The following is a 26,957-nucleotide window of genomic DNA, read 5'->3' as shown; positions in this document are numbered from 1 at the left end:
TATAATTTCTATCAAACTTTCATAAATAATCATCAAAATAAAACATAAAAGTTGCAAAAAAAAATTTGTAATGATTTCATTATAGCTTCCAACAAAATTGTTTTAATGAATTTATGTCGATTTAGACAGCTGTATAATTTCTAATTTCTATCAAACTTTTAGAAATAAATAATTACTTTCAAAATAAAACGTAAAAAAATGCAAACAAATTCGTAATTACTTCATTATAAGCTTCCAACAAAATTCTGTTCATGAATTTATGTGGAGTTAGACAGCTGTATAATTTCACATTTCTGTCAAACTTTCAGAAATAAATAAATAATTTAAAAATAAAATATTTAAAAAAAAGTTTAAAACAAATTCGTAATATTTTATTATAGCTCAACAAAATTGTTTTAATGAATATATTTGGAGTTAGATACAGTAGCTTTATAATTTCTACCTTTCTAATTTCTAGCCAATTTTCACAAAATAATAAACAAAATAAATTAATCAAATAAATTACAATATATAACAATAACTTTAAAAGAAATGAAAATATATTAAAAAAAAATGTTTTTTAATGAAATCCTCAATACTCCTCATTGTTGCACACTGAATACACACACCATTTGTGAACTTGAGCAAGGAATTCCACTGCCATTCCGAGTGGAAACGCTCCCAACCAATGTGGACAAAATCCAGATGTCTATGGTACAGTGCATCACTCAATCCATCATTGAACTGAAAATACCCAACAGTGTCATGATAACACTCCAGTGAACACCACTGCGGAGGATTATAAATATTCATTCATTCTGTTGAATGGGCTTAATGCTGTGCTTACAGTCCCTGCGGCAGACCCAAGTATTCTCCTCCATCTAAGTGGCATGCATTTTTAATACTTTTTATCACATTCAAGGGAGTCGAGAAACAACTGTACACCATTCAGGACCATTAACCACTCGAGGAGCCGAGATAACATTTGCGTTAACAGGTGTTAGCGCGCCTCTAGTGAAATGGCTCAGCGGCTTAGGTAATTCAAATAAGCGGAACGCGCAACCGCAATTTGTTGCAGGCAGTCAAATTTCACATAAAGCTTTCGTGCCGTGGGCAGACTAACAATTTAACCCTTGGCCGGTGGCGATGAGAAACAAAGGATAAAATCAATAATGAAACAGTATCGTTTTATCAATACGTTCGAGCATGTCACGACTGAACAGTAAATCACCCTTGAGATTGTTTCCTGCTGGGGTCGGCCACACATGCTGTCAGTCTACGATTGACCTTACAGTTGAATATTCACAGTCATTCCCATGAGACTAGGCCCACACAGAGCTCCCCGATCTTTCTCTCGTTCCAGCTGCTGCCGGGTCACTCCCAAAAGCCCGTCTGGCTGATGGCTCAGTCACACAAACACTTATACGCAACATGGATCCAGCCCACACAGGCGGCGACCTGCATCGGTTTACTCACCCTTTTGGCCTCTTTCCCTGGTGCTCCTGGTTGACCGGGCAGGCCAGCGTCTCCCTGGGGATGATGGGTAAAGGATCAGGGTTTCAGTTCTCAGAAAGCATTGCAGTACATAAAGCAGACGGGTCCGGAGGTTTCCACCTGTCCATGGTCATTAATGCTCTCAAAAAAATTATTGCATCCATGATTACATCCTCATGTTAAATATGAGGACAAAGCAGCTGGCTCTGCCTGGATGGGTTTACATGCCGGTGCTTACTAAAGTGCTGAGAGACAGAGGCATGTTCACAGCTCATGGGTGAACTTCATTAAGGAAGGCAAAAAAATAAATAAAATGATTAAATTAATTCATGAAAATGCTGCTGAAGTGCTTACCTTTCCTCCAGGAGTTCCTGGGGGACCCTGCACAAAAAAATAAAAAAATATAGATTCTCTGAATATTTTAAATCATCCAAATTTGTCTCTATTTAAGCAACATTTTTAGGCTAAGCTTTATTATCCTAATCTATCTTTGCACTATCGTTCAAAAGTTTGGGGTATGTAAGATGTTTCTGAAAGAAGTCTTTATGCTCACAAAAGCTGTATTTATTTGATAGAAAATACAGTAAAAACAGCACAAATAAAATGTAATTTATTCCTGTGATTTCCAGCAGTCATTATTCCAGTCTTCAGTGTCTCGTGATCCTTCACAAATCATTCTAATATGCTGATATGACGCTCAAGAAATATTTATTTTTCATCAATGTTAAAAACAGATGCTTAATATTTTTGTGTAAACCATGATACTTTTGTCAGGATTCTTTGATGAATAGAAAAAAAGGGGAAAAAAGCATCCTTGCTGAATAAAATAATTTCTTAATGAACAGAAATCTCTCAAACTTTTGAACGGAAGTAAATACATTCACAAATCATTCTAATATGCTGATATGACGCTCAAGAAATATTTCTTTTTCATCAATGTTAAAACTAGATGCTTAATATTTTTGTGTAAACCATGATACTTTTGTCAGGATTCTTTGATGAATAGAAAAAAACGGGAAAAAAGCATCCTTGCTGAATAAAATAATTTCTTAATGAACAGAAATCTCTCAAACTTTTGAACGGAAGTAAATACAAAAATATCTTGTGTAAAGTCACTAGTTAAATTTGGAAATGCCAGTGTTTGCAATAAAGTAACAGAACAAGTTTTAGGTAAAGTTAGGTTTTATTTAAGTGCTGCAGATGACATGCTCAGCACATATTGTTTTATGTTGTCCCTGAACATGAACCATATAACATAATACTATCTTTCAGAAAATAGATTTAGAACTAGATAAGAGAGACTGATCTCAATTTTTAACACAAAAGTTAGTATGATGTCTTTTTTTTTTTTTTTTACATTTACATTTTTTTTTACATTACATTTTAATTATTAAAATAGCCAGTCGAAAATTCTCTACAAAACAGATTTTAATCGAGTCTGTACGTTAAGCAGTTCTGGCTGGATTAGCTGCAGAACGTTCTGAAAAAGTATAGTACAGTATAGTTTTAGAACACAAAACCCAAATATGTTTTTACCTGGTCCCCTTTTTGAGCTTGCTGCTCAACCTAGAAGAATGCAGACGACAGATCATAACCCGTTTCATCAAACAAAGTCAGCAATTAAGTTCAGCTGTTAACACTGTTAGAACAAAGGTCAGGAACACATATCATTACAGTACATGACCCATTGAAAGGACAAACAGCATGACCAGTCACATACACACACAGACAGTCTTTCAGATTTCAGAGTAAAACAGTGTGGAGTCATCTTTCAGCTGGCATCCTCGAAAATACTGACACATCTTAGAAACAGCTGCAAAAATAGCCATTCGCTCCTTGTGTTCGGTGAAAGTCGGAGAACAAGAGCTTTAAAGGCTCCTAAAACTGTCAGAATGTAACAGGGGAGAGACGGCCTGTGATGTTAGAGGATGTCTACAACACCCATAACACAATATAAAAACCTGAAATGTAAAATCCAACATGTCAGCTAAATGCTATTTGAATCTCTCACGTTTGAATCCCTGGTATTCCTGCTTGTCCTCATAAAATGTAAAATTAGCATGTGTAAATAACTGTTATGCCCTAATATAGTTCCGCTGGGTTTAGTTTAATGTTTATGTTACATAAAGGGCCAGAGCTGCAGTACAATAGCCATTCGCTCCTTGTGTTCGGTGAAAGTCGGAGAACAAGAGCTTTAAAGGCTCCTAAAACTGTCAGAATGTAACAGGGGAGAGACGGCCTGTGATGTTAGAGGATGTCTACAACACCCATAACACAATATAAAAACCTGAAATGTAAAATCCAACATGTCAGCTAAATGCTATTTGTTTAAACATCAAGAAAGCTTGTTAGATGCTTTTGTCTTGCATGATTTACAACTCGACTACAAGAGGGAGTGGTGATATGGCAAGCGTGTTGTCGGCTCTCACGTTTGAATCCCTGGTATTCCTGCTTGTCCTCATAAAATGTAAAATTAGCATGTGTAAATAACTGTTATGCCCTAATATAGTTCCGCTGGGTTTAGTTTAATGTTTATGTTACATAAAGGGCCAGAGCTGCAGTACTATATCCTTACACACAAAGAACATACATCCCATTCTGGTGTCTTATGAGATATAGTGGACGTGTCCCTCATTTAATGTGTGGAAATATTAGCTCTCTACTTGCAGGACACGTCTAACCTCCAAGTCTGTCCACACTGCTGTTGGTCGCCCCTGACTGAGCATGTGTGGGCTCTTCTTTGCTTTTTATTTATTTGCTTGAATGCAGTGAATGCAGTATTTGCAGTATTAAAATCAACATGAAACATTGCTAACAGCACATTTTACAATCCTGCTTTCAAACTTGTTTTTGAAAGATGTCTCAAAATTGCATTTACTCGAACTAAATACAGTACAAATATTGTGAAATATTATTACAATTTCAAATAACTGGTTTCTATTTTATTATATTTTAAAAATGCAATGCATTCCTGTGATTCAAAGCGGAATTTTCAGCAGCCGTTACTCTAGTCTTCAGTGTCACATGATCCTTCAGAAATCGCTCTAATATGATGGATTGGTGATCAAGAAACATTTCTGATTATCAATGTTGAAAACACTTATGCTGCTTAATATTTTTGTGGAAACTTGTGATGCATTCTTTGATGAATAGAAAGCTCAAAAGAAAAGCATTTGTTTGAAATTGATTTATAAATGCCTTTACTGTCACCTTCGATCCATTTAATACATCCTTACTGAAAATATTAATTGCTTGTACTTAATCAGACTAATTTTAGAGTAAATCAGTAAGTTAAATCATAAAAAATTTGATATTTGCTTCATCAGGAATTGACTGGATCATACTCAAACACAGCTGAAGGTGAGGTTAATAAAAGTAATTGTCTCTCAGCTTTGAAACTCTGTTTACCTGTCTTTCCTACTGTATAAAGACTGTATGTATCATTACACCCTGCTTGAGCACCTTTCTCACATCTATGTCAGCAATTAGTAGTGTTAACCGTTTCCTTAAACCTTAGCAATGACTCTCCACAAATCTCATTTCACTGCTTAATGCATATCATTAATAATGCAGATCATGCTTCATGATTGGTTTCATTTAAAAAGAGTCAGTTTTACATTAAGCTATGAAATAACATGCAGGGTTGCTGGAGGATGATGTAAGATACATACCGAGAGTGTTCCCGTACTTGACGGACCTGTTTCCCCCTGCAACAGAAAGACAAAATTCAGAGGAGTGATTACTGTACAAATAAAAGCAAATCATCCCAAAAGCAGCATTTTGTTCCTAAAATATCCAGAGATGAGTAAAGGATAATGTATAGTTAACACAGCATTGGCACATTATAAATCAGGTCTATTTATATAGTCTGTTAAGTATAATGATCAGCTTAACTGTATAATATCCCACTTATTACACAGTTTAATGGCAATTAAATAAAAATATCGGACCACACAATTCTGTGACTGACCAATCAGAATCAAATATTTCAGAGAGATGTGCTATACTTAGAAATGATGCAAATCCAAATGTCAATAATTCGCTTAAACTAATCTGTACTATGGTGTTTACACTTATTTCCACATATTTATCTGGGGTCAACTATTTTGGGAACAGTTCACCCAAAAGTGAAAATTTCGTTCCACATTTTAACTGAAAATTCCTCCCATGTTTTATAGAAACAGCTCCTCATGTGTTCCTCAGAAGAAAGAAAGTCATACAGGTTTGGAACGACAAAGTTTTCATTTTCAGGAGAACGATTCCTTTAAGAATAGTTCTGTGGGACATACCTGAAAAAATAAAATAAAATAATAATAATAATAATAATAATAAAACGACTGGGCTGTTCCTGTATCTGTGCTCATCTGCTCTTAAATGAAGGACTTTCATATATTCAAGGTTATGAAATACAAGCGGAGACATCAGTTTAAGTCAAAACCCCTTGACAAAAACAGGCAGAGCCTTCCTCAAATTCAATTTAAATCCACAGAAACTCCACATCAAAGTTTGCAGAAATATAAAGTTGTGAACACCTAAAGCTGCCCCGTTTGAAGATATTCCGAGTCATTCTATGTTTGAAGAGCGTGACGTGTCTTTCCGACTGTCAGTTACAATCCGAACTAACGGTTTTCCTCCCACCCTCTGTCTGACTGGGAGATGAGATGAAAAGAAGCTGCTTATTCTCTGCTCTAAGCTCATTAGAACTTCAAGGCTTGAAAGCACTGCATTGACAATTAAGTGTGCACGCAAGCAAACAAAGAAACCCAAAACTGTAAAAGACAATGGGTAATATGGCAGCTAATTAACGAATAACATTTGATCTATTGTTTGGAAAGCAGTGCCGCGGTGGTCTGTGTGTGAACGCGTGTGTCTGTGTGCACGGGGGGTTGGGGAAGCAGATATCAGAGTAGGAAGCTCTATTCTACATTCTGTTTCATTGAAGTCACATCTTCCCTCTGCTGTGAAGGTCTGTCTGGATGAGCTGGAACTCTGGAAGGCATTTTAAAGGAAAGTTCCAGATTAAAGGCGACTCATGTTCTACCAACAGCATCTGTGACATGTGGTCTATTACCACGGAAACAAACTAAATTTGTGAAAACAAACAAAAAATTATGTTTACAGAGCATTGATGCAATTAAAACAAAAGTGATTGGGGAAAGGCATTGCTCTGAAACTTAAAGTAAACACTGCAACAAAAAAAAAATGCGTTTCCAAAAAGTATTTTTGCACTGTCTTCCAGTAGAAAGATTCAATTCATTTATTTTTTTTACTAGAAAACAAGACATTCCCAGACAATTTATTAAATTTCATTTATTTACTTTATTTTAAGTGAATGAAATTTTTATTTTAGCAGACTGGCTAAATGTTTTTGTCTTGTGTTTAAGCATATGTAAAACAAATTTTAGGGAGATTTATGAAGACGTGTTCTCAGAGAACATTACAATTAATTAAACATTATATCTCTAAAAATATGAGCTTCACTTTTCGATTTGGAAACCCTCTGGGATGCCTTGCCCATTTTAAATGCTTTAATATAAACATATTTGTTCTGTTTTTACTAAATAATTGAAATTCATATCTGCGTTAATTGAAAGCATGCCTCAGATCCTGCAAATGAGGGCTTTTCGCACCACTTTAGTTCCAGAACTAAATGTACAGTACTAAAGTATTTCTATTATATCTATTTCCCAGTATCATTTAAAGGGTTGCATTCACACCAACAGTGTGTACTAGGAAGTGACGTAAGCCAGTCGACAGCGACGTCATTTGTGCGCGGCGTTCAACAACAGAAACAAAGAAGAACAACATTAACAACAGGAGGATGGAGGACGCTGTGATCGGGGCTGTGTTTTTGTTGCGTCTCGCGGGTTTCACAATAATGGACATGGAATATCGACGCATACGTAAAGCGATTGAAAGAACGGAAAGGAGGACTAAAAATCTCCAACGACAACTGGCAGTGCTACATTTGCTACAAGTGCCTGCACTTCAGCGTCCGTCCATTTATCGCTGTTCTCCATACTTGCGAAATAAGTTGACATGCTTACAGTATGTTTACACGGCGTTTTAAATCATGGCGGGTGAGGGCGTTTACATACGCGTTTGGCCAATCAGTGTCAACTTACGTCACGGGTAGTACCAGTTGTGCCGGTTAGACCCTGCTCCGGAGTAGGAGCTAATTTGGTTCTCGAAAAAGGCAGTCCGGTACTAAAACCGCACCCAGTTCCGGCGGTGCGAAAACGTCAAAAAGTGAGTAGTTCCACAATTAGTTCTGGTACTATGAAAAGGTTCCCACGGTGCGAAAGGCCCTATAGAGATTAACCTGTTCATAATCTGAAACATTCCTTTAATATTTACACACAATCCGAGTTACACTACATTTTCTATTTTCTTGTTTGTTCTCACGTAGTGTACATTATGGTTTTCACGATCACTACAAATGTGACTTCCAGTAATAAAATCGATTCCCACATCCCACAAAATAGAGCAGCATTTCATCTGCCTGATTAACAGAGGCATTTACTATATGCTACACACAGCACAAGAAATATAAGCTACATGATCAATGATCGCATGTTTCCTTGTATCATCAGTGGTCATGGTTCTTAAAAGGATTTTAGTAAATTAATATCATAATATAAAAAGGATACCTTTACATTCCGCAACCAATGCCTGATTCAAACAGTTACTGAAGTGACTAGATCTGTGTTCACTCTTGGCTGAGATATTGATCTATATTATATACAGTAAATGAAATATATGGCTTGTGAAACAACATACTAAAGTTTGATTTTGACACTCACATCTCTGGATTTGGTCTTGTGCACATAGCATGTTAAATCAGTGTCAATAAGCATGAGTAATTCTCTTGAAAAATGTGTCAGCTGTGCCCCACTTATGTCCACATTGATTACTACTAATATAAATCAACAGGAAATTAAACTACACATTATTATTAGAGACACATTTGATATTTCTATCTTGAAATACTGAGAAATGCAATTACTTCAAAAGTTTATTTAAAAAAATCGTAAAGACCCCAGACTTTTGAACCTTAGTGTAACACTTTTTACTTAGAATATCAGCCAATGAATATCCCATTCATCATTACATTTGAATTGATTATATAAAATAAGAATTTACATAAATATTTATCTTCTAAAATTTAAATATAATTTCAATATGTGCAATAAACTGCAAAACTCATGTTCGTCACTCATTTTCTGTTCAACCCTACTATGCAGACATTTCCTCCTTTAAATTCTGTAGTTTGACCTTTCTGACGTCATATTTGAGTTCTAACAAATAACTATTGACATTTTGCAAGGCTGTCACCACATATTTATGATTGGATGGGTTGCAGAATCTGCCACTGAGAAACCAATATCCGTTGACCGCTAATCTGAATATTGGTCTGGAGGAGTCTCTAGTAATGTCCTGGGTCTGAGATGGGAAAAATCTGAGTTCTAGAAAGTTTAGCAGTGACATTTTCAAACTTTAAAATGTTAAAATGATAAAAATAAAAAAAGAACCTTGAAAATGTTCAGGCAAATATATGACTCGCATATATAGGCCTCTGTGGCTTTCTATATACTGTATAGAAAAATTCTGGAAAGTTCACTGACTGAAAAGCATCCCTAAGATCATAGAGACTATGCCTCTATCTCTCTCTGTGCTACAGTTTGTAAAGGTTGGTACAAGAAATCAAACTTGCAGGGTGACTTACTTTATCACCTTTGAGACCAGGTAGGCCTTGAGGTCCAGGATCTCCTTTCAAACCCTGAGGAGACACAAAGAACAAGAACCAGTTTAATCACAGAGTCCAGCTCCTCACAGCATCCTGGCAGGACAACTTAGGGGAAAATCTTTCCAGTCAGCAGACAATGTATCAGTTTGACTTCCCCCAATTTAGGAATTCAGCAGGGAGCCGCTCCAGCCATCATATAGTGAAAATCATGTCAGTGAAGCACAGCGGCTTATCTCACCGATGGCAAGAATGAGTGTTGAGATGCCCTCATTTAAATGACAAATCTGTTTTCTCACTTCTGTGCTTTTTAGTGAACCATTTGCACAAATGGCACACCCTAAATATACACACAAAACCACACACTCGTTTTCTCAAGCCTTCCAGCTGGAGCCGGGATTAGAATTCCCATCACCTGCCTGCTAGGGCTTTGTGAGAGGGAATCTGATTGGAGATAAGGCAAAACCACAGGCAAAGTCAAAACTGCTAGTGGTGAAAAGCAAAAGAGGGAGAGCAGGGGGGGGGGGGGGAGGAATACAAGAAGGTGAGGGAGGGAAAACCGGCCGAGCAGAGGTGGCTGATAAATGAGGCCGGACACGTATCGACAGGCTAAATTTACAGCGGTTCTTGTTGGGTGTGACACATCAAGACCGGCAGCTACACAGAGAGAGATTTCTGAAATAAGTCAGAAGGTACTTAGAGAGACGGGAACGCTGGCCCTCAAAATACAGCAATTTGTCTTAGTTACGCTTTCGAGTGAGACTATTAATACTGAATTATATTAGGGCCAGATGAGTGAATCGCCCTTTTTTTAATAATGTCTCCGAGTTCACGGATAGAGGTGCGACTAATTTACTCTTATGATGGCGAGGCTTGTCAAGACAGTTGAGTGAAAGCTTGGGCTCGAGAACACTAATCTGGAGCCCTTCTCCATAAAACAAGGTCAATACAAATAAGAGAAATCTGGCAAGCCTCCTTTTGCATCAGCTGTGAGACTCTTTTTTGTGAAAATGATGATCGTGAGGCTTCATTAAAAAAAATATGATTATTGTATTTGAATAACATTTTAGATATGTAATTTTAGCAGTTCCTATTCACTTGCGCTCTTCTGAACAACGATTAATGAAACTGCAAGAGAGCACTGTTGCTTGCTTACTAATTTGGACCATGCTTACACCTGCCATGTGGTCAGACAGAATAGAATAGAAAAATAAATACATAAAATTTAATAAAAGCAATAAAATCCAAACAAAAAATGAAATACATTAAAACAAAAAAGTATATTAAAATAAATAAAAATAATAAATTATAAAAATAAATAAAAACTTAAATGTAATTAAATTAAAATAAAAAAGAACCTAACTGCTTCACACTGCTTCCGATAAGAAATTAATATAAAAAAATAATAATTTAAAAGAACAAAATATATAAAGTACATAAAACATATTATTATAAATATAAATAAAATTAAAAATGTCAAATTACTTGTCCCCAACTCACATGCAACTCTCTGCATGTGACAAAGTTGTATCCTAAAATTTTAAGCATTTATTGTTGCATAATACCTATTATTTCACATACTATTTAAAGAAAATGGGCAGTATGCACTGTATACTTGCAGTGTTCAGCAAGTTAGCGTTCAATTTTCAACAGGACCTCAATCCAGCGAGCAATTACTTTCTACACAATCTTTGGCTGAGGCTATCAAAGATAGATGCAAGTAAGAATCTGCACTTGATCAGGATTGCAGTACTGTGAAAACGCAGGTGAAGGGAAGCTTGCATTGGGACGGCATGATGGAGGTTAGACCTCGACTGCTCTTAAATGATGTACTGTATGTTCAGAGGGGTCTTTGGAGAGAGCACTCCCGTCCTGCTTTCAGCACAATCTAATGACTCCTTGAGGGAACCAGTGCACCTTTCCTTTGTTGTCCCACCTCCCCAAGAGCAGCCCCAGTTAAGAACAGCTGCATTCGCCCTTTTCAGAGGGACTTGATTTGAGCTCCAGGTCTACAGGCTGTTCCTACCTCGGGAGTGAGGATGGAGAGACTGACTGCATAGTTAGCCTCTGCTCGCCCTGGGCATTTCAGCATGAGCGGGGAGGTGAAGGATGGGTTAAAATCAGGGCTGCGTCCCTCTCTCTGTCTGTCTCGTCACGCCAGTGTGAGGTCAAAATGCCGCAGGGATCTCTGCTCACTTGCCTGATAATTATGTACTTCACAGTGCGTCCTGGCTGCAGAACAGGCCAGGTCACAATACAATCTGGCTTCTTCCCAATACAGAGGCACACACACACACAGCGGTCCCAAGAAGTGTTTGGACACCATAGCAGCACTTAATATATGAATATCATCACATCAGATGAAATATTAAATCAAGAGGCTTTGATTTTGTTTTAAAAGAAATATAGCACAATTAAAACATTTCACAAAAAGATGTTTCTATGGAAGCAGGTTTCTACCTCATAGTAAAATTAATTAATTCATTCATTCATTTTAAATTTATTTTAATTTGAATTGTTTTTAATTGCTAAGGTTGAAACAGGCTTCCATAGGTTTCAAATTCCAAAACAATTAGTTGAAAACCTTGAGTTTATACTGCTAGGACACTTGTACAAAAACAAAACGAAATGAAACGAAACGTGGAAATATTGTTATTCCGATAGGACACCTGTAAGACTTCATACGCCAACTCAAAACAAAAAACAAAACAAAAATAAATAAATAAATAGAACAAAAACCCAAACAGACAAAACCAAACAAACCGGATGAGACCAAGTAAATCTAAACAAACCCAGACGAACGAAAATTGAAACAAAATTGAACAAAACCAAACAAAAATTCACATTCACATTGACACCATTTGTTTAAAATAATAAAGTTAGTTCTGAGAAAAGCTTTAGCATACATTTGTTTGGAGATGCCAGTAGAGTCAATATTTTATTAAGCGTGACTTACGTATCCAAAAGTGTGCAAATCTGGCTAATGTAAGCATACAGATACTTGCAGACTTTTTACAGACAAACACTCACAAACATAATAAACATCCTACAACACCTCTCAAATACACATTTAATGTGCAGCAACCGATTTCCACAGCTTTTTTTAACTGTTGGTTGAGATAAAATTGACATTAAAATGAACACAGCCCATCTCAGAGGCATGCAAGTTTTAAGCAGAGAGAACTGTTGATATGCTGAATGGCAGGCCTTCAAAGACCTTTGGAACAAGATCCAGTGGAGTAACAGAGATATCTCAAGAGCTGGCCACAAATGCCAAGGGGGTTACGCCAGGAAATGCTTTTTGTGAGTTTCCATTTGCTCAGCGATTCATTGCTACAAACGTTTGAAGTAGTAGAGCTCAGGTACTCGGATACTATCTGAATCAAACTTTCACTTAGGAAAACATGCTGAGCTGCTTCACCATTACCACTGAAATTTGTCTATCATAAATATCACTCAACTCTACATTTCAAATAAACATTTTAAGTATATCATATGAAAAATTCTTTCTTCTGCTAATCAAGTATTGAAAAACAAATTAGCATCTTTTCATAGCTCAGGACATCTAAATTAACGCTACACGTAACCTGTCATATCCTGAAGGATAGTGTAACTAACATGCCATGTTATGCCCTGAGCGTCTCAACGGACAAGTGATACACGGCGTCATGCACATTCCATTCGAAGCGTTCTCATGTAACCCCTGTGGGCCTCAGATATCAGGTATTGACTTTAAAAGACTTAAATTAGTCAGCCATTAGAACGAATTGACTCAGGGTGGTGACTCTCTGTGAATAATGCCATATGTTACAGTACATTCATCAAATTTCTTACATCTTTCCCAGGTGATCCCACAGGAACGGCTCTCCAGCTGCTGCCTTTTCACCCTTGCAATCAGAGTAATGATAGACAGCATCAAAACGCACATTGATTCTATACAGTGCCGTGGCAAAAGAAGGGGACATTCTAGCAGAGTTGTGGCCTTGCAGTCTGAGTGTGATGAGACAGAAAGACTGGTTGCCACAAAATACAACCAAGACAATAAACAGACAATATATGAGATTAATAGAAGAATAAGATCAACATTTCATGTGCAGTGTCCTCGCCACCTGTAGACAACAACAATCATGCTGCAAAACTAGTTTGATTCACAAACGGATGATCCATATGAGCTAGTTCTTTTTAATCAAAAAGACTCACAAATCAGTTTTCAATACATAATTTAGCAGTATGAATCATTTAAAAGACTCACTCGTTGACTCATTTGGACAATCCTTGACTAGAAATGAATCTTGAAAAAGGTTCTGCTTGACCATATTTTAGCAGCAAATTAGGAGTTTTAGAGGCAAAAGTTGCCGTTAATAGTAAGAATTGGTGAGAATAGAGATCTTAAAAGAAAGTGTGACCATATATCTATCTTTTTATATATCTTTTTTCTGAGCTCTACAGGTAGTTTTTTTTACCTCAGGGCTTAGTTTTTGCTCTGATATGCATTATCAGCTGTTAAACCTTTTGTTAAGACATGTATGCCTTTCCAAATCATACCCATTCAATTGAATTAGCCACAGGTACTTCACTCGAAGTGCAGTAACATCTACAAGCAAAATATATTATCCCTGAGCTAAATGTCAACTGTCCCAGATAAGGGTATGAATACTTATGCAATGGAATCATTTAGGCTTTTTATTTTTAATAAATTTGCAAAGACGTTAAAAACCTGTATTTTACTAAAGAATAGCAGTTATAATTATACAGGACACTCCAAGACAGCAATTAACATAAAACCATAAAAAGATGCTTCAAATTGCATTGCACGTAAATTATTGAAAAGGTTAGCCATTTTTGAACCCAATTATATGGGGTGTAGTTAAAGGTATCTGAACCCTAATATTCATAAAGCTTCATGTTCTATACAGTATACGTAATATGTATCCTGATCATAGGGTATTGTGTATCCTATATCTGTTTGCACCAGCTTTGCTTGTGTATGTTTTAACACTGGGAAAGTTGAACAACTATCTACATGCAGATGCAACAAAATCAGTGCACATGCACATTAGCGGTCTTGATGTCTGCAATCAACTCCATTATGTTAAGAAAATGCAGCAGATTTTCAAAGAGCAGTTGACGGTGGCTTTGTTGAAGATTTATCTGTTTTTGCGTATCCACTCAAGCACGCCTTGGAAGTAACTCGAAAGTCTCAGCCGATGCGATCTACAATTCATCTGCCAGTCATGTTTATGAAATAGCCATTCATTGCAGTAAGGATTTTCCCAAGGAAATGTCAAAGTATTCTTTGTGTCTCATATCTGATATTGCACACTCACATTCTTAAACAATTGCAACTCTCACACTGACGTCATGTAAATACCACTACACCGAATACACGCCTCTGCCCAGATTTCTCAACGAACCGTGTAAAACACTGGCACAAAATGTTCATCTCACAGCTGTGAACTAAGAAGCGATGATACATGTCTATTTTCGATGTCTAGTAAGCGAAGCTGAGTAGGTTACATCTGCCATAAAGCATTTCTGGGGAAAAAAAATATGAACGTATTTACAAAGATAAAGGACTTTTAACTCACAAATGCAAGCTGACTTCATTAAAAAGACTATTAATTATGTACAGAAATTTGTGCTCCAGCAGATTCAAACCAAGTGTGCATATACTGTACATGAATGTGTTTATTTATGTTTATTTATATTTGTTTTATGCATGCACATAAATACCCTCATTCTAATATTGATGAATGTGGATTATTTTGGATAACGGAGCACATGCCTGCAGCTAGAAATTAGCATAATACAACCCAAACCATCTCCATATAAAGGCTTTTTGCCCAACCGCTCTCTTTGAACAGCTATTTGTCATAGAGGATGCGTTCTTGTTTTCAAAAACAGGCGGAGTAGAGTAGAATAGACTGAAGGGGGCTAAGATGCATTTTTAGATTTTTTAATTTAAATTTTTAATTTCACAGTCATGTAAAAATGCAAAACTCTTGGTTCAAGATGCTGATCAAAAAACAATGAAAACAACAGAAAAACACTGCTTACGCATCCAAAATTAAAACTAGAGAGTACATTTTCAATACTTGAATAGGTATAATAATTTAATACAATAAGTAAACATTAGTAAACAAACAGAGGAAGAAAGAATAATGGATCACAATGGTTGACCAACAACAGCGACCTCTACCAATTGCTGCTTCATTTCTACATTGCATTCAAGATAAACATCAACCAAATCAGAAGGGCCTCCTTAAGTAAGCAATATACTTTAATCACGAGAAAATGTAAACCAGATCTATATATTCAACCATGTTTTTGTACTGAAGCAGAAATCAGAAAGTTCTTGCTTACAATGAGCTAAAATCTCTTCCCACCATTACATTATTTAACGAGAACAGCAGACTGGCAAAAAAAAAGAGAGTTTATTTTCATATCAAAGCTCAATCAGAATTGGCCACAATGGGTGTTTCTGAGACACTTTGATGGCCAGCTGAATGACATGGGAGGCTGTTCAGTCTAAACACCCCCCCAAAAGTATGGCTAAATCTATCAGACGGGCTGTAAAACTGCCTGTCACCACAGCAATATAATCAAGGATGGGGCCACTGTACCCTTGCCAATGTCCCTGGCTGGAGAAAAAAAACTGACAGTCTCCAAAATAAAAGATGACAACCACTTGAAGTTTCTGATCCATTACACACACACAAGTTGTCCAGAAAAACACATGCAAGTATTATAAAAGCAATGTGCTCCATCCTGAACTATACTCTTGTATAGAATGAAAAAAAACAAGAAATACAGTACCATGGAGAAGAAACCATAACCCCTTTTCAAAAAGCATTAGATATGATATTTGTATTTATGTCCTGCAGTAAATGTCTGTGGAAAACGAGAATGCATTGTGTTGTTTTATGAGCCCATTAATGATTCATTGAGTTCATCTTTTCATCAAATATAGAATTGCACCTGTACTTCGGTGTAATGCTGACACTTCTGCACACATTTTCCACAAAAAAACAACAACAACAAAATATTGGCCTAAAATGTCCAAAAGAAAAGCTCAAGAAAAAAGGGTAGGGAAAAAATTCAAAACATACATCTCTTTATACATTTATACAAAGTTTGCTAATCCAATTCTAAAGTGTTGAAGTGTTAAAATATTAACAGAAAAAAAACATATTTAGGAAGTATTCCTCCAAGAACTTGCTTTTATTAGATGTTATGAAATAAAAGTCAGAATGTTTTTTTTTTCTTTTTTTAATTATTAAAAAAATTAATAAAACAAAATCATCATAGCCTGGAGTCCTTGGATGATGTAACAGAACTTCTGTCTCTGACTGAACAAAATATATGTCCCCTATAAGAGTTCAAAACTCACATGCAATCCTCAGACCTGTCGAAACAAAGCAATATAAAATACCCACATTTTATAGTTTTTATTCTTATTGTTTCTTAAAAGCCTCATTTTCTTCATTCTAAAAAATGTACAATGCCTTCTGTGAACTTACAATTGAAATAGATGTTCCAGCATGTACTAAAGGATCAGATGTGCTTAATGGTCTAGCAGGTGAGGCTGACAGCTGCATGTCGGACCTCAGAAGATGCTAATATGTGACAGCAGTGAGAATGGCTGAGAATATGTGCACCTTGCTGAGCATTTGGTTTCTACAACATGTCACGACAACTCTCAGTTACGTTTGATTAATTGGAGATCCAATCCAAACTATTTGGTCTCTGGTCCCTCAGTGCTGTGTAACAATGCGGCTTTACAAACTGCCAGTGGAAGGATCTAACTGTTCGGTACAGGGATGGGCAAAAAGAATGTGAGAACTGGCTGCCTTTCAATCTAGGAGTATGAATTTAAAGTGAATTCGCAAAGCCGCACAGGATGCCAAATTTGAATGTTAAAGTTGAATTCAGTGAAATTCAAAGAAAGAGTCACAACAGAAGTATTTCATAGTTCAACACAAGTTGAGTGACAAATCATAATTTCTGTCAGGACCACTATCGTCAAAGATGACTGACAATTAGCATAGAGTTTGGATTGGCGGTATGGTTCTGTTCTAGGCAAGAACTCCCTACGCATCCATGCAGCATAGTATGGATAAGAGCAGGGAGAGCAGCGATAACCCCCCCAGGGTAAACAGAACAGAACCAAAATTAATGTATTGCAGATATCATTAATAAAGTTCAATAATTTAATGTACACATTTAGAATTAGTCTGATTCAAAGGAGAATGAATCCTGACTGATAGACGAGGAGCTGGGGATGTAGCAGGGTAATTAGCTATTGAGCAATGCGAAAACTGCTGATAATACTGAGGGACCTTATATATGAATGCTTAGATAGGTGTTGTATTCCTATAGGTAGATGGGGATCAGCTGAGAGTCAGCTGATGCGAGCTTGACTAACGTGACCTGCCAGAACTAACGCTACGCTTGATTTTCATCAATTTGGACCAAGGGCCATTCACACAGAACACGTCTATGCGTCTAAACTTTTGATCGGTCCACTGTTTTGGAACTGACATTGATGAGCGGCGCTGTTTGTAAAAGTTGAAATACTTTTAACTTGTTGCTACTGTAAACAAAAGCTTGCAATGCTTGCCCCGCCTCCAGGGTCTTTTGATTGGTCCACTGTTTTGGAACTGACATTGATAAGCAGCGCTGTTTGTAAAAGTTGAAATACTTTCAACTTGACACGGCTTCTCAAAAATGTGACACTGCAATTGACGCGAAACGTGAGTGCAACAGTCATACACAACTGTCTAGCGTGTGTTTACATAGAAAAACAATGGAAAAGTAGGGCATTGGAATGGATAAACGTGTTCTGCATGAACGGCCCCTAACTCTGCATTTTATACTCTATTGTAAAAAATAAAATTTTTGTACACAAGTTGACAAAAAAACCCTAACATCCATAATTTAAATTACACCATATTGCACCACAAAATCTTCACCACAATGTTTTCAGGTAACTTAATATGCATAATATATGCACATCAAAATTGGAGTCTATAATACAGATGATACATTTAATTAGAGCATTCAAAGAAATGCAATTCCACCATACACTGGACCAACAAAAAAGATTTTTCACAATTACAAAGAAACGGCAAGTAACACATTGAATTAAAAGTGTAATTTTGAAGTAGACTGAAATAGTATTTTCTTGTAAAACCTAGTCCAACAATCTTGTATTTACAACTTTGTGTGGTTCATAGAATGAAATGTATTAATTGTCATTAATAACAATTGAAACACAAATTCAAAATCATTCATGTTTCCAAAAACACACCATATGTTGTATGATACAGCTCAACTAGAACTGGTTCTAGCAACATCACAGTTTACTGTAGGCTACCCTGTTTAAATGTTTACTAAACAGCCTATTGTTCTCTAATGAGATTCAATTAAACCATTTTAGTGGTTCTGCATAAGCTCATAATTACAGTTCACTCTCTGATGCACCCTATGCTCTCCAGGTGCCAAAGAAACACAGTCTCTCTCTTTCTGTCTACAAGTCAGTTGTGTTCTCTTTGGTCTGATCATGGTGAGATGATTATGAATTGGACATTCTTAATTATAGCATGTTAAATTGCCCATCTGCATAAAGGGATTTATATACACATGAATATGTATGCAGTTCATTGCAAACTCCTAACAAGAGCTGCATTGGTTTCCAAGCCACAGCAAGTTTATGCAAATGTGTTTGTTTGCTTGTAACGCAATAAAAGAGAATGTATGAGAAAAGGGAGCGTTTGCTTTTTAGAAGTACTGAAAGCATGAACCCAGACTCCACTATAGCCGTGACTGTGCAGCTAAATCAAATATTAATAGCACGAAATGGAAATCAGAATGTGAATTATCCTTGCGTTCAAGGTGATAAACTGAAGATGTTTACCTTTTCACCTGCAATGCTCTGCCCTCCCATCAGGACCGGTTTACCCGTTCACCAGATGAAAACTAAACTAGACTCACTTTTGAGGAAAGAAATTGTCCAGTGCTTGCAAGGCAATAAAATAACAGTGTTAAAGTTTAAGGAAAGCTTGTATTTTAAGTTTTGGATCTGCATAAATTTGTAAAAATTAGGAAGTGCGATTGAGAGTGACTGAAGCTTACAATGCCAAGGTCATGGCTTTGAAAGTCTGCAGCAAAATGGAAGAGAATTCAGGGCTTTTTAGACGAGTTTAACTGATGTCAAGTTTTTAGACAAGTTTATGACATCTTAAGAAAGTGAAAAAAACATGAAAAATTATATGACTATTACTTAATGGATTACCGTGAACTGTACCCCTGTGACTATGATCAATACTATGGAAACAAACATTAAAAGAATTCTGTAAAAATACAGCACAAAGTACCTTGTTAATATGAAGGACATTTGTGACCCTGGATCACAAAACCAGTCATAAGGGTACATTTTTTAAAATTTGGCTGAATAAATAAGCTTTCCATTGATGTATGTTTTGTTAGGATAGGACAATATTTGGCCGAATCTGAGGGTGCAAAAAAAATCTAAACATTGAGAAAATCGCCTTTTAAAGTTGTCCAAATGAAGTTCTTAGCAATGCATATGACTAATCAAAAAGTTTTGATATATCTACAGTAGGAAATTTACAAAATATCTTCATGGAACATGATCTTTACTTAATATCCTAATGATTTTTGGCAATCAATAAATAATTTTGAACCATACAATGTATTTTTGGCTATTGTTACAAATATACCCAAGCGACTTAAGACTGGTTTTGTGGTCGAGGGTCACATTTTCTGTATTTGTTTTTCACAGTCGTTTAAGCTGTATTTTGAATGACATATTTATTCTTTGTGTTGTGTTTTAGAGTTGAAAGATGGCCATAAACATAACGGAAAAGGTCATTTTCAGCCAGGAAATTATCAATTCCTCAAACTTTTTCTTTTTTATTACTATTATTAATAATACAGTAAACAAATTCTAAATGTACCCTTTACGCCACAATAAAATGGATATAATCTTTAATTTACTTAATTTGGAGGCTGGTCTCAAATATTGTACATGTAATCTGATTAATTAAAACTATGCATATTGTCTAATTAAAAACTTTTTAATATAAAATTTACAAAATACACAGAGTTTGAAATAATCTGAAAACATTAAACAATTCAAACTTAAGAGCAGTGGAAGAAAAAAGGAATTTTAATACAGTGTTGCCCTGCAAACAAAAAAAATCATTTGTACTGAACAAAAGGCCACATTTCAGGACCTTAATATTTTGCCAGTCTAAACTCAGTCAGAGTCTTCTTAAACTTCACAAAAACTGTAAAGCCCATCTCCAGCAGCTACAGCCGTTCCAGCAAGTAATTCCCTTCAATCGAAGCCTTTTCTTCCACAAAGTCACTCTCCGATTAAGACTCCAGAAGTGAACAGCTCAGTCCGATACAAAGCATGTGAAGCCATGCCATGCAGACTTTGTCCCCTGTGGTCTGTCAGCATCTAATCCCAACCGACTGATGGAAAAGATCCCATCGCAGTAATCTGATTTCAGGTCTCTCAAGACACCCCAGGATAAAAGAAACCTTTCTAGCAGATTATATGCATCTGGTAAAGATCCACTGGCAGGCAGACAAAAACATGCTTTCACAAAATGCCTCCTCAAACAGAACGGAGCAGCATTGTGAAGTGAAATATATGTGAAGAACCATTTCAGACCAGTGACAGAAACTCTATTTGGAAACCATTTACTAGTTGTAAGATGCTATTCAAAGTCTTCTAGACAACCTCTATACTCGCAACAATTTATAAAACAGCATTGATTCACACAGACTCACGTTGCTGTCAGAAAGACCATCCAGATGCAGGAGAACTGGCTGGAAAAGACGACTGACTTCATTTCCAGCAGAAAACACCAAATGCTGTGGCCATATCTGACAAATACTGCTCTCACTGCTCATCAGTGATTGATAACTGAATTGTAAATTGTTGCTTCAAATGTACAAGTCTGAAACGGAGAAGATTTGTATAAGCATAATTAGGTAATGATGTCTATCATAATCGAGTTTCATGGGCTAATTTTCTCTACAGAGTTTTCTTAAAATTTACAACAGTAATAAAATTCTGGAATATGTGTCCCTTCTGCTGCAAAGCTATTAGAAGCTTTTAAAACCTGCTTAACGTTATGTGACTTCACTCACTTCAGCATGGTTTTAAAACCTAGTGAACTGCCTCACGTCTAGGTTTTACTTAAATATAAACTCATAAATGACTGATTTAGTAGACTGTACATTAGCAATTATTTAACTCCACTCACCACACTATTGACTCCAGTATAGAGTTTGATGCCACATATGCAATTTCACAAATAATTACAAAGAAATGGCAAGTAACACACTGAATTAAAGACATAAACATGCTCATAAAACTAATAATCTCTAATAATCTTTATAACTTCAAAACGATATTTTGTTTTTGCTACTTTTACACTGTAAAAAGATTTTTCAGAGTTGTGAAAGAAACTAAGAACATTTTACAAGATAATATTTCAGGCTGTCTACTTAAAATTTTCATATTCAATTCAACATATTACTTGCCATTTTTAGCAATTATTTGTGAAATTAACTATCAATTTCTGATTGAAAATTGTTTCTACACAATTTTTTTCAGTGTATTCTAAAATGCATAAAACTATTACAAATAAAAAAAATATTATACTATTATTCAAAAGTTTTCGGTCAGGAATATATATATTTTTTTTTTAAGAAAGTGACTAAAGATATTTATAATGTCACAAAAGATATTTTTTCTATTCAAAGAATCCTGAAGAAAAACATATCACTGTAAATAAAAATACAACTATTAAGCAGCACAACTGATTTCAACATTAATAATAATAATAATACTTTAGCACCAAATCAGCATATTAGCTCACACCACAGCGATGCCACTCAAAATGCCATACCTTCTCTCCTGGTGCAACGGCCAGTCTGTCTTTTCCTGAATCCCCCTGGAGAAGACATGGCAGATGGGCATGTTGGTGGACAATCCCGTATTGACACATTAAGTAGTGGATTTTGAGGTCTAGTGCTCTGAACTCCCGCAGCACCATTACAGCTGTCCAGGGCTCTTTGTAACACGCTGGCCAGCAGCTGCAGAGCTGGATAATATTACTCGATAATTGGGAGGCTACAAGCTCAAGACCCGCAGCAACCTTGTTTGACGTGCCTGAGAACATTAGAGTCAAGGTTAATAGAGTAAAACTACTGCAAAGTCCATGTGCAGTTCTAGCAGGGATATTCTGAGGGGGCCTTGGTTTTGGGATGTTGTCTTGAGCAGGGACCAATTACAATATAAAAACAAATTAAATAAATACTTAAACATAATACATAAACTAATATACAAACTAAAATAAGTTTTCATTATGAAAATGACATAAAACACCAACTAATAAATCTAACTAATATACAAATTAAAATAAATGATACAAACTACGATATCATTTAGTAGTTTAGGATTTTATTAAACTAATATAAATTAAATAAACTAAAAAAAAAATACAATATACGAACTAAAATAAACATTCAAACTAATATGCATACTAAAACTAATAAATAAAGCCATAGTTCATGTATTGTACATGTAATTATTTTAATTTGCATAATAGTTTCTCTTTATTTTTTATTATTTTTATTTCAGTTTGTATATTATTTAGATTTTTTTAGTTGGTTTTATTTCATTTATATTAGTTTACTTTAAAAATCCTAAACTACAAATTGATATCGTGGTTTTTATTATACATTTTAGTTTGTATATTAGTTTTGTATTAATTTATGTATTATTTTAGTTTAAAAAAATTAAATCATAAACTAACAAATATTCCATAGTTCAAGTACTTCATTATTTATTAAACTAAATAAATAAATACAAAGTAATATCCAAACTATGATTTTATTTATTAGTTTGTTTTATTTAACTAATAGAAAGAAAGAGAGAGAGAGAGAGAAAGAAAGAAAGAAAGAAAGAGAGAGAGAAAGAAAGAAAGAAAGAGAGAGAGAAAGAAAGAAAGAAAGAAAGAAAGAAAGAAAGAAAGAAAGAGAGAGAGAGAGAGAGAGAGAGAAAGAAAGAAAGAGAACGAGAGAGAAAGAAAGAAAGAAAGAAGAGAGAGAGAGAGAAAGAAAGAGAGAAAGAGAGAGAGAAAGAAAGAAAGAGAGAGAGAGAAAGAGCGAGAGAAAGAAAGAAAAAGAAAAAGAGAGAGAAAGAAAGAAAGAGAGAGAGAGAGAGAGAGAGAGAGAGAGAAAGAAAGAAAAAGAAAGAGAGAGAGAAAGAAAGAAAGAAAGAAAGAAAAAGAAAGAGAGAGCGAGAAAGAAAGAAAGAGAGAGAGAGAAAGAAAGAATATTCATTATAAAGAAAGAAAGAATATTAATTATAAAAGCGCTCACATAATTATTTTCTTAAATATAAAATTGTATAACTGAATAATAAAAAATGATATATATATTTATTTATTTATTTATTTATTTATTTATTATTAAACAACGGAAGTATTTCACTGAGAGTTGAACATAAAAATTTGAAAATTAACAAAATAATATAAATAATATAAATATACATATGTTAATACTAGTTAATACTATCAAAAACAACTTCCTATTTTGTTCTGGGTCTATCAATCAAACCAGACTCATGTGGTCACTTTCACCTAAAAACAACCTTGAAACTCCCTAGATTTTAATCAGTTTAAAAGAATAATACAGAGTATGATTTAATGAATTGCGAGGCCATTAATACAACTACTTCAGTTCATAAATAATTCAGGCATGTTGGTGGTCTCTGAATTCAGGTTTACTGGCCAAAAATCAGTCATGTCATTTTGGTTTCTAGTTGAATATTGGATTACAAGGAGAGAAAGCGAGCTCTTAGGGAGGCAGCGTGGTTAGAAAGTACATCTCCATAACAACAAAACCAGCCCAGGTAATTACATTTTGGACGTGTTGTGCATTAGCTAGTATTGAGGATCTAGAAACGCTGGTTTACTCTGAACAGAACGCCTCATGCGATTAATCCCACTTCACTCAATCCATGAAACACGATTGAGACTGGCAATTTTCATCACTGGGTACAAACTCTTTCAAGAGACACGTTCGAAGTGATCCACAAAAAGGGTTCGTGTAGGTCACTCACTGCAATTAACCTTTGAGTGACATTCTGTGAGCTTAATAGCTCAGAACACTGTAACGGTCGCACTCTACCTTACAAATTGGCAGCATTTTATACTCCTTTTCTCTTTTGGGGTTAAAAGCTGACCATGTTCACGGTCAAAGACTATGACTCGCTTTCAGTTTCAAACAGATATAAATTCAAACCACTAATTCATCTATTAAAACACCTGGCTAGTGTGACCACATTTTGAAATTACACTTGAATTACAACATTATTAAGATATTGGGCTGATTTATACAGCTCGTGTTTCATGTAATCACATTTCAATTAATATGATTAGACACGGTTTAAACAATTGTTTAAAACTGGTTAAAGCGGAAGCATACATTATGCATGCAAATTCAAGGTAAGCATGAGAATCATGAATGATTTATTAAATAAACTACAGTGGTGTGAAAAAGTGTTGGCCCCCTTCCTGATTTCTTATTTTTTTGCATGTTTGTCACACTTTAATGTTTCAGATCATCAAACAAATTTAAATATTAGTCAAAGATATCACAAGTAAACACAACATGCAGTTTTTAAATGAAGGTTTTTATTATTAAGGGAAAACAAAATCCAAAACTACATGGCCCTGTGTGAAGAAGTGTTTGCCCCCCTGTTAAAACTGTGGTTTATCACACCTGAGTTGGTCAATTTCTCTAGCCACACCCAGGCCTGATTACTGCCACACCTTTTCGCAATCAAGAAATCTCTTAAATAGGACCTGCCTGACAAAGTGAAGTAGACCAAAAGATCCTCAAAAGCTAGACATCATGCCGAGATCCAAAGAAATTCTAAAGCTTTGGGACTCCAGCGAACCACAGTTATTTCATGAGAGATCTTCATAACATCTGCAGAGAAACATCAGGCTTCATTTACCACCTGTCACACAGTACAGTGAAATTCACAGGAATGCCTTCGCAATTTCTGCAGCGATCCTCCTAAAATGCGTTTATGACACCCCGCATGTTATGCTAAAAGTCTAACAGTGCTGTTTGCAGACTGTGGCCCTATTTTTACCCATCAAGACGCTGGAAAGAAACTAATGATAGACAAACGATTTCTCAAGCACGTTGAGATAATACAAATCTGTTAGTGTGGCATCAATCTTACAGCAAGATACAGCTCAAAGCCTCCGTTAACATACTCACACCACAGCGATGCCACTCAAAATGCCATACCTTCTCTCCTGGTGCAACGGCCAGTCTGTCTTTTCCTGAATCCCCCTGGAGAAGACATGGCAGATGGGCATGTTGGTGGACAATCCCGTATTGACACATTAAGTAGTGGATTTTGAGGTCTAGTGCTCTGAACTCCCGCAGCACCATTACAGCTGTCCAGGGCTCTTTGTAACACGCTGGCCAGCAGCTGCAGAGCTGGATAATATTACTCGATAATTGGGAGGCTACAAGCTCAAGACCCGCAGCAACCTTGTTTGACGTGCCTGAGAACATTAGAGTCAAGGTTAATAGAGTAAAACTACTGCAAGTCTGAGGTCCATGTGCAGTTCTAGCAGGGATATTCTGAGGGGGCCTTGGTTTTGGGATGTTGTCTTGAGCAAGGACCAATTACAATATAAAAACAAATTAAATAAATACTTAAACATAATACATAAACTAATATACAAACTAAAATAAGTTTTCATTATGAAAATGACATAAAACACCAACTAATAAATCTAACTAATATACTAATTAAAATAAATGATACAAACTACGATATCATTTAGTAGTTTAGGATTTTATTAAACTAATATAAATTAAATAAACTAAAAAAAAAATACAATATACGAACTAAAATAAACATTCAAACTAATATGCATACTAAAACTAATAAATAAAGCCATAGTTCATGTATTGTACATGTAATTATTTTAATTTGCATAATAGTTTCTCTTTATTTTTTATTATTTTTATTTCAGTTTGTATATTATTTAGATTTTTTTAGTTGGTTTTATTTCATTTATATTAGTTTACTTTAAAAATCCTAAACTACAAAATGATATCGTGGTTTTTATTATACATTTTAGTTTGTATATTAGTTTTGTATTAATTAATGTATTATTTTAGTTTAAAAAAATTAAATCATAAACTAACAAATATTCCATAGTTCAAGTACTTCATTATTTATTAAACTAAATAAATAAATACAAAGTCATATCCAAACTATGATTTTATTTATTAGTTTGTTTTATTTAACTAATAGAAAGAGAGAGAGAGAGAGAGAGAGAGAGAGAGAGAAAGAAAGAAAGAAAGAAAGAGAGAGAAAGAAAGAAAGAGAGAGAGAGAGAAAGAAAGAGAGAGAGAGAGAAAGAAAGAAAGAAAGAAAGAGAGAGAGAGAGAGAGCGAGAGAAAGAAAGAAAGAGAAAGAGAGAGAAAGAAAGAAAGAAGAGAGAGAGAGAAAAAGAAAGAGAGAGAAAGAGAGAGAGAAAGAAAGAAAGAAAGAGAGAGAGAGAAAGAGCGAGAGAAAGAAAGAAAAAGAAAGAGAGAAAGAAAGAAAGAAAGAGAGAGAGAGAGAGAAAGAAAGAAAAAGAAAGAGAGAGAGAAAGAA

General features: G+C 35.4%; 1 protein-coding gene across 1 annotated transcript in view; it reads right to left on the bottom strand.

The window, feature by feature from the left end:
* Positions 1–663: 663 nt before the first annotated feature.
* LOC107573610 (collagen alpha-1(XIX) chain-like) overlaps positions 664–26,957 on the bottom strand; it is a 42,808-nt gene continuing 16,514 nt past the window's right edge. Inside the window, exons 8-12 of the mRNA XM_016260039.1 lie at positions 9,200–9,253; positions 5,145–5,180; positions 3,010–3,039; positions 1,828–1,854; positions 664–1,509 (exon numbers count right to left, since the gene is read on the bottom strand). Of these exons, the coding sequence (XP_016115525.1) occupies positions 1,384–1,509; positions 1,828–1,854; positions 3,010–3,039; positions 5,145–5,180; positions 9,200–9,253 (273 nt within the window). The 3' untranslated portion in view covers positions 664–1,383. The remainder of the gene's footprint in view (positions 1,510–1,827; positions 1,855–3,009; positions 3,040–5,144; positions 5,181–9,199; positions 9,254–26,957) is intronic.

The sequence above is a fragment of the Sinocyclocheilus grahami genome, unplaced genomic scaffold, assembly GCF_001515645.1.
Source record: "Sinocyclocheilus grahami isolate Dianchi unplaced genomic scaffold, SAMN03320097.WGS_v1.1 scaffold1983.1, whole genome shotgun sequence".
In the NCBI taxonomy this organism is placed as follows: Eukaryota; Metazoa; Chordata; class Actinopteri; order Cypriniformes; family Cyprinidae; genus Sinocyclocheilus; species Sinocyclocheilus grahami.
The sequence above is the reverse complement of the archived record's forward strand: the minus strand, read 5'-3'. Positions and strand labels throughout refer to the sequence as shown.